Raw genomic sequence first — 12706 nt, forward strand, 5'->3', positions numbered from 1 at the left:
AGTTTTTGTCCAGTTCCATAAACTATTGTCACCATACAAAGATTATGTGACGTAGGTATACCTATTTTAATTGCGCAGAAGGAATAACTACCCTTTTGTGCAGTTAAAATAGGCAAGAAGGAAGCATGAATACAAATTCGTGTACCTACATTTTTTTCTTATTTTAATATTTCTTTGAGTTTATTTTAAGGTTTTCGCAAGGCGACCTTACTTTTAAAAATATCCTCGACTCACACCCATGTGTCTAATTTGATTTAAAATAATATTATATACTATCTATGTATATATATTACTGGCTTATGCTCGCGACTTCGTCCGCGTGGACTACACAAATTTCAAACCCCTATTTCACCCCCTTAGAGGTTGAATTTTTAAAAATCCTTTCTTAGCGGATGCCTACGTCATAAAAGCTATCTGCATGCCAAATTTCAGCACGATTTGTCCAGTAGTTTGACCTGTGCGTTGATTTGCACATAAATATTTTGTATAACTGATAGTAGTTCACCACATAACTGCTAGGATTCTAGATGTATTTTGCTCTGATGTTATTAACCTCTATAAGCTCTATAAAGAGGATGCTAATACATCTATTTTCCAAGCAAACAAATCAACTGGAATATTCACTCGTAGATACAGTCCCAGATAGCAGATACCATTGAATATGACCTGAAACAAGATTGAGGGCGGCTCTCTCAGGCGTATCTGCGTAAATAAACTCGACGATGTGTTGTTTGTCTAACCCAGTCGGCGTAATTCTCTGAAACGTAACACAACGCCTGTGGCTCCTCGTTCAAGAGTAAGATACACTAGTTACTACTATCGCAACTATAAAGCGTTCCCACGCAAAAGGTTTTAAATTATTAAAACAGTACCTAATTAAAGCAGAGCAAACAAGTTTCCAATCTGATTTTCAGACCGGATGGCCTGTACCCTTAGTACGAGATTTTATGTCTCACCAACGTTGGTAGTATTCGAGTGTCGAAACACTTCCGAATTATAGTAAACTGGATCTTGACCGCCTTGTTTTAAAGCTCAAGTTTATCTACACATCTACAGCCAGCACTCCAAGCGGAAACGTTGCGAAATTAAAATCAGTGGCATTGAATTTTTGACTTCAATTCAAGGCTCTTTAGGTCCGTTTTACTTTGACGGCATTGTGTTTCGACTCTCGAATGCTAGCAACGTTTGGTGGGATGTAAAATATTATACTAAGCGCTGCTACAAACTTTTTGGTGCCACGGGGCCAATTTGTCAACCAACGCACGTTGCGTTTTTCGATTCTAAAATGATACTTACCAAACTTGGCCTAATAGCTTAACTGATGTCAAGATCTGTGTCAAGATCAGGCTGAGTGCTCTTCCCTCTCCAAAATTTACGTCAAAAATCTCGATGAATCCACTTCTTAAATTCTTCCCTGGGTGCTAAGGATCAATTCTATCTAATGAGATATCTTGTTCGTGAAACGCCGTGTCTTACAAGTCTATTACGAAATATAATAAGTACTTATTCAATAATAAGACATCTGAAACGCATAATTGAGTTGATCCAATTAATGTGATCAGTGGATTAGGATTGGAACGTTAATCACTGAATTTTACAACGGTATAGTATTACACTGATTGGCGTTTCTGCAACCCGATCACCTATTAATTTCACAACGATGTCCTGAGTTCGATTCCTAGGTCGGGTCAAAAATAGATGGGTTTTTCAATCAAGTTTTTTTTAGTATCTACTAGCCCAGAGCTAGGAAATTAACGGTGTTTTGCTCCTATGTCTCTACGTACAACCCATCGGAAATATCTGCGCACCTCGCTGGAATACGCTTCCCCTCGCGCTTCCCCGCAGCTCGCCCATTTTCGCCTATCCAGTACCGTTGCTAACGAAAACACGTTGCATGACGTCAGTAAGCCAGGTTCTCAGATATTTCCGACGGGTTGTATAACCGTCGGTCCTGCAACTGATCTCTTCCGGCATGGCTGTAATCCGTTTGGGAGGGCATTATCATCATCATTATCAATTTCGACAGAAATTTTATATTTTTGCCAGTGATTGAATAATCAACCTTCAAGCCGAAAGTATGCTTAAGAAATGTTAAAATATACTAATCAACATCTTACTTTTCATATATGTAGAGCTGAGTATTATAAAATACACATAGGTTACACATCCAATTAAAACCACAATATTCTTTCAATCTATTTATTTTATCTTTGGCTATTTTGTTTGTACACCATGAACTACTGTTACGTAAAAACATATATCTACACACCATTGTCTTCGAAATTTTATATATCAAGTTACAACCTTAGTTTCAGTGATGTATGAAATGTACCTTAAATTAGTTGTATTGAATAATGTATTTTGAATTATAGTGGAGTCGATGAAGCCGTAAAACAGCCGTAAGCCAATCTTAGGAAGTCCTCAGAAACAGCTCCAATTTTGATGACTTTTTTTGTTTTGTTTTTTATATATTATTTCAAATCAGACGCCTTTTGAAGCGGGGAAATACTTTTTAAAAATAATTTTTAAAGGGAGGTAACAGTTTACCATCAAAATGTGATCTAGTCAAGTCTTATCATGAAGATGGCCACGGGATAGAACGATCGGTCTATAGAAACGATATTTTTAAAATTTCAGGGTTAAGAAAATTTTCCATTGTGCTCATATTTTTGCGTTTCTTCAGCTAATTTTCAACTTATTTTTGTACGTCATTAGGTAGCTAAGAATATGTAGAAGTTTTGGAGATAGTTTGCAGACCAAAAACATTTGTGATTTTTTAAAGCAAAATGGCAAAAATAGAAATTATAAAACTTGTACAATTATGGAGCCCTAATCGGAGACCTATAAGGTTTATTTTTATTTTAGTAGTGTAGTCACTATAAATATTAAGTAAGATGTCTGCCACTTGGAAAATTAATAAAAAGTTAACAATATTGTTAGCTTACTTTTTAAATTAATTTTTGATGAAACAAACACGTGTTTGTGTATTTTTGAAAAACACAAAACCATCAATAACCTAAAACGGGCCTTTCTTGCCCATAGGTGTTTAGAGGTCATTTGATATCATTTGACCTCATCTACAACCTCTCAAAGAGACCGTAACGTTTTACCGGATGTCATGTATAAATATTATACATTTATGTATTTAAAAAATATGCAAAATTATTTCCCCGCTTCAAAAAGTTTCAAAAACAAAATTTTTAAGGAAATTATCAAAATTTAGAGCTATTTCTGAGGACTTCCGACGAAAAGGCTGCATTGACTCCACTATTGTTAATGAAGCTGAATGTCCGTGAATAATACAATAATTTGAACAATATTACGATCATAAATGATAACTAGGTACATAATATTATGTGGCCAATGAATTAATTAGAGAACCCCTGACTATTGTTTCTTAAACGATAAAAATTGAAAAAGATTACACATATTGATTACAGATTGATAACAATGATTATTAACTTTACTATGCGAGTGAAAGTTACGTAAAAATATTATTATACTTTTTTCATGAGTACTAAGTTTTAGGAAAAAGAAAAATTCTTATTAGGAGAAGTCCGACTCCTTTAAAGAGTTCTGGTTTCAGTACAAAGCCAAATTGTTATTTATTTGTTTATCGCAGTCAGATAAAAATTTTAATTATTTTAAAAGCTATTTTAAAAGCTTTTAATTATGCCATCACATATAGGTATAGTATGTATTATTATTAGCCTCAATTAGGCGTGGAAGGTAAAACTTTGAACTTAGAATTTGTGACGTTTACAGTGGTACCGAGCCCTAACATGATAAAACATATTATGCGAGAAATTACTTGGAAGATTGACTGAGTGAGATTCCTTACTGCTAAGGCTGAACTTATAAGAGAGGTATGCGTAAAGCACACCCGCAGAGTGGAGTGGAACCGAGGCGCAGCGTCTTTCTAGATATCAGTTACAAAATAAGCTTTATTTAATTTGATTTAACGGTGGGGCGCGGCGCGGGGGGGGGGGGGGGGGGGTCATCCTTAATTTAATTTATTGTTACTAGAATTACAAAGAGTAAGAATACAGGATACACTTAAAAAAACAAAGGCCGACCTTATCACTAAAGTGATCTCTTCCAGGCAACCCATCCTTGGAGTCTGCTCGTAATTTTGTTTTCAATATATCAATTTCAACCGTAGATATTAGGTATATGTCAATGTACATAATAAAGCTTTATTATCAAAAGACCTGACTCTACTCTACTTGTATGAGGCGATCTTTAGCCTCAGATCACTATAGTACAGCGTAGGTACTTACTATGACTTTACGGAGACGTTAAAATGAGATAGATGTATGAAATTCGCAAAAGAACGCTCTGTAAATCCTAGAATAAACAATGTTGTTGTCAAAAAGACTCGGTTCGTCTCCACTCCACTCCACAAGTCGGTCCATTTCCTTTCATTTCCACAAAAAACAGGTTAGGTACTTTAACTACCCGTATGCTTTAATAAAACTATGTCAATAGAACACAAATACGCAATAGTAATAAAGGATTTGGCACAAGATGAGTTTTAATGAGAAATTCGTAGATTTGGTAATAGTTACTCGTATTCTAGAAGAATTTATAGGGAAGACATGATCTTTGCAAATTCTTTGGCTCAACATTCATTATTTATAAATAGAATCATTTCATATTACGTACTCTGTACTTAGCAGCTGGCACTAAATTTTAATTAAAAAATTAGCTACCACAAGTTGATTAAATCCAATCCATTAGTGCAATTAAGTAAGCGAAAGTGTCTCCGTCTGTTTGTCTGCTAGCTTTGCACCGATGTTGACGAAATTTTGTACAGACATAGCTTGGATCCTAGGGAAGAAAGAATAAAGGCTACATTTGTCCCGGAAAATCATAAAGTTGCCGCAGGATTTTCAAAAATCTAAATATATAAAAAGAAAAGGTGACTGACGGACTGACTGATCTATCAACGCACAGCTCAAACTACTGGACTGATCGGGCTGAAATTTGGCATGCAGATAGCTACTATGACGTAGGCATCCGCTAAGAAAGGATTTTGGAAAATTCAACCCCTAAGTGGGGGAAATAGGGGTTTGAAATTTGTGTAGTCCACGCGAACGAAGTCGCGAGCATAAGCTAGTGTAATATAAAAAACACGGGTATCATAACTCTATGCACACGGGCAATGTCGGTGGGCACCGTTAAGTAGTATTTAGATAATTTACGGTTATATGATACTTAGTAGATACAAAAGCTACTCACTCAAATCTAAATCTTAGAACACATGCCGCTAATTGTCGCTAAAACCAGATATTTACAACCTCTCTGATATTTTTTTATATTTAGAGGACGTATTATGAAATGGTTGGGTATATCAATCTATATACATAATATATTTGTAACTATATATAATTAATTGTTTTTTACAATGAAAAAAGATATTTTACAAAATGATGATCTAAAATTAGTATGCCTATAATACAAACTACGACAGTTTAAATTACGTGTTTACATTATTTACATTGATAAAAGTTCGTCCAAGTCTCTTGTAGTTTATGTTTATTTGTACTTATTTCTTAAAAAAATATGTACGTTCAGGTGTAATATGTGGTAATATTATGTTATATCACAAACACTTCATCACTTCAGCAGCCGACCACCTTACACTGAAAATGCAAAACAACTAATTAGCTATAATGAAGTAATCAAGGGTCTTGGACTGTTATAATAAAATGATGTAATTTTTTGTTGCAGCGGTAGTTTATGTAATATAACATATATCATGTATTTTGCGTCTATCAGACAGTGAGTTTATTGTAAATTTTAAGATGAAAGATATACGGTGATCTTCTGTAATTGGTGTGATTTAGTAAATTAATTTTTACGTCAACACATTTTAATTATTTTTAACCACAAATTTACAGTTTTCGGTTTTTTTCCTTTACTTGTGCTATAAGTCCTACCTATAGTACGCGACAGGTTGAAATGGCAATCGGGGAAGGAACTCCCCGCACACCCGCACAGCTCTCACGGCACCCTCGCGCTTACCCGGACGAGCGCGGGTAACGTGCGGGTGTGCGGGGCATCCCCCCGCTTCATACCCCGATTGCCATCTCAACCTGTCGCGGACTACACCTGCCAAATTACATGTTTCTAGGTCAACAGGAAGTACCCTATAGGTTTTCTTGAGAGACACGACGGACAGTCGGAAAGACAGACAGACATCAAAGTGATCCTATAAGGGTTTCTTTTTTCCTTTTGAGGTACGGAACCCAGAAAAAGGAACCCTTATAGGATCACTTCGTTGTCTGTCTATCTGTCAAGACCCGTCAACTGAATTAAAACCTATAGGAAAGGTACCTACTTCCCGTTGACCTAGAATCATGTTGCAATGTCTTACAGTAGGTACGTCATGTAAAAGGGAAAATTTCAAAAACTGTGAATTTGTGCACAAAAAAATTAAGTGTTATTTCTTGTACGATGGTACGGCACCCTTCTTGCACGAGTCTAACTCACACTTGACCAGTTTTTACTGTGCATCGGTTTCATCAGTGAATTCAACAAGAATCTGTTATCTTGACAGTTTAAATTGGTATGTAGAAATTGATGTAAGCAGTAAAAAATATGGGATGATATGAAAATAGTAGATATAGTGATACTTACATGATTCCTACGTTAAAAGGGAATCGTATTCAAAAGGCGTTGGATCGGCTGCTCGGAGATGTCACCATAATACCCCTCCGGATATATTCGACACTTCTATTTGGTCCTCTATGTCTATATTCAAAGCTCGAACTTGTCTGTCTTTATATCCCAGGCGAAAACTCACCCAAAGTATCAAAAAAATCAGTATGAGGCTAATAACTGCAATCATTCCTATGTATTGATCGTAGCTCGTATTTGCAGCTTTAAAGGATGAATATTCCAATCTAACATTAGGGTTTGCAGTGTACGCCTCAGTCGCTGCAGGATATCGAATGATTTGATATTCAGTCGTCCAAATAATTGGTTTAGATTCCTTTGTAGAAGCTGGCGTATTTAGTCGTTTTCCCGAAATCTTTTCCACACGGATTTCCCTAGTGTCTACATAATCTTTTCTAGGCAAACGAGTTGATATTGGAATGTACGGTTCAATATCTAAAAATCTGTGATCAATATTCAATTGATCGTTTTCAATTTTATTTTGATCTAATACTTTGGATGATTCTCTGATTTTTACATATGTTGTTTCATTTAAGTAATCATTGGAAGTAATTTTACTTTGATTTCTCAAAACTCTGCTCTCTACGTAATCTTTCAATGATGATTGTATATTACTTTTATTATTTTTTATAATTACCAGATCACTGTCGTTTTTAATGTTAGTATTGTTGTAATGTTTTACTCTCTCAGTTTTATTATTCAAATATCCGTAATATCTAAGTAACCTATTAATCATTTCAGTACTATACAAATTTACAGGTGGAAGGCTCTCACTTATAGTGAACGTCTCTGGAAATGTACAGTTATATTTAGATATTTCTGATTTAGCTTCCAACGATGAAAAATAACAAGTTTCTTCACGTGAAACACTTTTGTTTGAGCTCAACCAATCCGATAGCCATAATTCAGCACTACAATTAATTTTATTGCCGTAGAGTCTTAAAGTTTTCAACTGACCTAAATAAAATAGTAAATCATTTCGTATTTCAGTGAGATTATTCATTCTCAGATCCAAATATTGTAAATGCGAAAAGGCCGCTAAAGCCGCTGAGTCAGATAGCAATTGCCGGGCTAAGCCGGGACTAGACTGGAGATGCAACATTTGGACATTCTCGGGTGACGATAGAGGAAATGAACCTTCTTGTGCAGGTACAGACACGTTCAAGTGACAAAGCCTCAGGTCTCGAAGCGATAATGGTCCGTCGAACGTGCTGGGTGAGAAAGACTTTATAGGATTATGAGATAAATCAAGCATTTCTAGAGATAGTAAATCGTCAAATACGCGATCTTGAATATATTGAATTTGATTACTTTTTAATAGTAAAATCCGAAGGTTTGGTAAATCTTTGAAATCTGGCATAGTGATGTTTCTGATTAAATTTTCATTTATAGACAAATATTTTAATCCATCTGGCAATGATCTTGGCACTTTAGAAAGCAGATTTTTATTCATGTTTAGGAATAAAAGCATTTCTAATCTTCCCAAGGAATCATCTTCTATTGTGGCAATTTTATTGTCACAAAAGTCTAAAGACTGTAACAATGGATAACTATCTAGATCGCCACATCTTATTGACGTTATTCTGTTTCCGACGAGGGCTAGAAAGCGAACAGAATGGGTGAACGCTTCAGGAACTTGGCAAAGGCCGGTCCTCGATGCATCGATTTGTTGTAGTCTGCGGCCGGTACCGACCAGCAATTGTGTATCCAACTGTGTAATCCCTAAATGCGGATTATCTGTGAGAAGCAGCCGCGCAAGATTAGGCAGTTGCTGCAAAGCGCCGGGCGATACTTTCTTAAGATTATTGTGTGAAATATCCAAATGCTGAAGCAACCAATTGTTGAAGTAATTGTTATGAATGAATTCTATATTGTTCCGGCTTAAATTAAGATGTTGAAGATTCTTCAGGGGCAAAAACACGTTGGTCAGCACAGTTAAATGATTTTCGGATAAATCCAAGGTCTCTAACTTTGCAAGACCAAAAAAACTATTTTCGTTTATCTTTGAAATATAATTTCTTTTTAAAATTAGTTTCCGTAGGTTTGTAAAATTAGTAAATAATCCTTTGTTGATCAATTGCAGTTTGTTAGAAGCTAAATTGATTTCTCGAACGTTGTTATACTTTACACTTATTCGTAACTTCGTTATACTATTGTTTTTCATTGTGATGGAGTACGTATCTAGGTAAGGGAAATCGAAATCGATTCTGCTCGTATTACACGTACTGCTAAATTCTATCACAACTTCAGAAAGAGTTTTGTTTGCCTTATTCTGTATCCAGTCGACCAGTGCCGTATCTTTCTGGAACAAACTTTAAGTGATGCTTATTTACATTTTCTTTTAGAGATACGTTAAAAGGACACATTTCACACGACATCAAGTTTTTTCTACATTCACATATCTTAGGACAAGCCGATATTAAATTGCCCACTTGCCACGACATTATGAAAATGAGTACTAAACATTCCCTAAACAAAGTAGCCATTTCGTACACGGGAGTTGTTTTCGTAAGTGTCACTTAAGCAGGATTGAAAACTAGGTGACACTGAAGCTGGCGCAGTGAAACTTGTTACTCCGGAGGGTGAGCTTGACAAAATCCAATCCGAAGGTTGTGTAAGTGAAACATAGTTGTAAGTAAGTTCACACCACGACACTTTCAAGTAGGCACGTAGAGTTCAATGTCCTCATGCTCACTCAGCGCGCCTGAGCTGGCTGGACGAGACACTCACTGTGGTATCGGGTACGAGGTGACGCACGTGCTAATCGCGCGCTGCACTGGCCACATCGGCAGATGTAGTCGTATCTCACCTGAGCGGTATCGCAGCGTATCCGCAGGGTCGCGAGTCGGCCGTCGCCGTACTGGCGCCGGCAAGTCTGGTCACGAAACTGCCTTAAGCGACGGCGATTCGCGCGGGCGCCGGCGCTCTAGACACCTCTAGACTCCGATCACAACCCCTCACGGCCACATTTTTATTTAGTCAACTGACTTCTACGCCACTATTCATACATATCACCTACAAGTATGTATCATTCTGCGCGCTCCCTGCTACGATATATTTTTGGTAACGTAGGTAGTATTGGAACCGAGCGCTCTATATCACAGCTCGTCGAGATAGCTCCCTGCTGGTGCTCTCTGTGGGGAAGCACGATGTTTATGACCAGTGAATTATAAATTACTCTGGTAAGTTAGGGAATTAATAAAATTATTCTTGAGTAGTTTATTATATTAGTTGGGTGTAATCTTAGTGTTAAATATAATACTAGATTATGTCCGCGATTTCGTGCACGTGGATTTAGGTATTTTAAAAATCCCGTGGGAACTTATTCATTTTCCGGGATAAAAAGTTGCCTATGTCAATTTCCAGGACGCGAGCTACGTCTGCTGCTCGATTGCGGTAGAGTGACAGCTACAATGTCACGATCGCAATCATCTCTGATTGGTTGACGCTCGCTCACTATTGGCTAGAATGCATTGTTGCAACAAGAATCGCACAAATTCAGCCAATCACAACAATTGAGATTGTAATATTGATTGATGCAAATTTTACGAAATCGACCTACTGATCTTTTCATACAAATCGAATCGGATTAACGGATGGGCCTTTGGGAACTCTGATTTTCCGGGATAAAAAGTAGTCTATGGTCCATCCCCGGGATGTAAGCTAACTCTGTACCAAATTTCACCAAACTCGGTTAAACTGTTCGGCCCTGAAAAGCTAGCAGACAGACACACTTTCACCACAAGACCCAAGTAGACCCTGTCAAAGATACAAGTTCCTAATTACTTGACCCTGTTTCAATGCCGAAAGCACATACCTACTTATACATGTTTAGATCGCTTCTTTGGTACATGACAAAGCTTTTAATGTTAGGTAGCTCGCTATCTATTACGAGAAACCCTTTTTCCAACGGCCACAAACAGAAAAAGAAATGAAAACCCTTCATATGCGAGTTGGACTTGCACATGAAGGGTTCCATACTATCATACAAAAATAACACTTTTGAATTTCTCCACATGGCGGTCATTTTGTTTTTTTTTTTTATTATTCTGCTGTTATAGGGGCAAAATAGTAATACATATTCTCTGAAAATTTCAACTCTCCACTTGTTACGGTTCACGAGATACAGCCCGCTGACAAACAGATGGATGGACAGACGGACGGACAGCAGCGGAGGCTTAGTAAAAGTGTCCCGTGGGCACCCTTCGGACACGGAACCCTAAAACACATTCAATTCTCGGCCCAAATATAATAATGTAGTATGCATTTGACAGAATAATATATTCAGACTACTGCAAACGAAATTGTGTAATTTTTTTCAGGCGTGCTTTATACAGAAGTGAAGAGATGTGGCGTCGGCAAAGACGCAGACCAAAAATACATCAGTGCTCAAGATTCAAGTGTATCTCAACCAGAACAGAAAATTAAAAACTGTTGATTGTTAAACACGCCTGCGATATTGTTTAGCATTGAAGTTTCATTAACTTTTGAGGACCTCCCTGGCGCAGTGGTAAATGCTATGGTCATGCAAATGAGAGGTTCTGGGCTCAGTGCCTTGGCTCAGGGCCGGCTTATTCCACCCTATTCATCAACATCATCATCACCCATAGACGGCTCACAGCACGGGTCTCCTCTCAGTATGAAGAGGGTTTGGTCGTAGTCCACCACGCGTGCTAAGTGTAGATTTGCAGACTTCGCACACCTTTGGGAGCATTATGGAGAACTCTCAGGCATGCAGGTTTCCTCACGATGCTTTCCTTCACCGTTTAAGCGAGTGATATTTGATTTCTTATCCCATTATTATAAATTCCTAATTTGCCTCTACCTGAAATTGAACTAGAGACCTTCCACTAATAAGATCAACTCGCTTACTGTGTCAATGTAGTCGCATATAGGTATGAGTTCACACCACGTTTACACCACTCGTCACTTCTGTATAAACCATGCCTTATATAAAATTGTATTGCATCCGGAGTACCGTCCATTTTGGGGGCAATCTTCCCCAAATACATTTATTAAAGTGACCCACGGCTTACAGGCGGTGATATAAATCATAGTGAGGAAGTGCCGGGTTTTTGCGGCTAACCGAATGAAAAGGAAAAATGCGATGTCTACAAACATTCTCAAAGCTACAAACGAAGAACGTTTTCTTTTCATATTGTAGCAACTCTCAAGTAACTACTTGCCTCACGGCAAGCCATGAAATGTAATTTTATTTATGAGTTGACTAGCTTATGCCCGTAACTTCGTCTGCGTGGACTGCTCAAATTTCGAACCCCTATTTTACCCTCTTAGGGGTTGAATTTTCAAAAATCCTTTCATAGCGGATGTCTACGTCATAATAGCTATCTGCATGCTAAATTTCAACTCGATCCGTCCAATAGTTTAAGCTGTGCATTGATAGATCAGTCAGTCAGTCAGTCACCTTTTCCTTTTATATATTTAGATGACGGTAAATGCCGTCGTGCGTTGTGTGTGACCAGATCCTTAACGTCTGCATGGACACGAATACCAGCAGTCGATATTAATTAGTGCGCCTTTATCTGTCACAGCCAGGGTCTCGTCCGAGGCCGATCTGCCAATCGCACTTGGCACTGGCTGTCCAAACCTTAATTACTCACGCGGGTGTTATTCCCTATGGAACACAACCTTAAAGCTAAATTCCCACTAGCAATAAAACTTGCAGATGTTAGATCTATAGCAAGTTACCTCCTTACACGTTACTTAAAACACTTACAGCAAGTTATTATATTGCAGTTTTTCAATTTCTTTTACGACACGATGTTGTCTCAGTAGGGAAATAGATAGACTGCCGCATAGCATGCCGCGTTGTAGCATACTGTTACTCCGGTGTAAAACAGCCTTAACAGACCCAATATCAAATCATAATTGCCAGTACAGCATTTTAAATTTTAATAGAACGCCAAAAATACCTTTGAAGCAACAGACGTCGAGCAATCAGTGTGGCAGGCGAACTGCCAAGGGTATAGGCGGTTCATTAGGTCTTGCATACTAGGGATGTGTC

The 12706-nt window shown here is 37.6% G+C and overlaps 1 protein-coding gene across 1 annotated transcript; it reads right to left on the bottom strand.

Annotated features, from left to right (window-relative positions):
• Window positions 1-3966: 3966 nt before the first annotated feature.
• 2mit lies at window positions 3967-9538 on the bottom strand. Its single transcript, XM_034974005.2, is given in 3 exon segments — window positions 3967-5645; window positions 6643-8990; window positions 8992-9538. Coding segments are annotated over 2 exon segments (2463 nt in total). The 5' UTR covers window positions 9168-9538; the 3' UTR covers window positions 3967-5645; window positions 6643-6703.
• Between the last annotated feature and the right edge of the window lie 3168 nt (window positions 9539-12706).

The sequence above is a fragment of the Maniola hyperantus genome, chromosome 12 (assembly GCF_902806685.2).
Source record: "Maniola hyperantus chromosome 12, iAphHyp1.2, whole genome shotgun sequence".
Taxonomy (NCBI): Eukaryota; Metazoa; Arthropoda; class Insecta; order Lepidoptera; family Nymphalidae; genus Maniola; species Maniola hyperantus.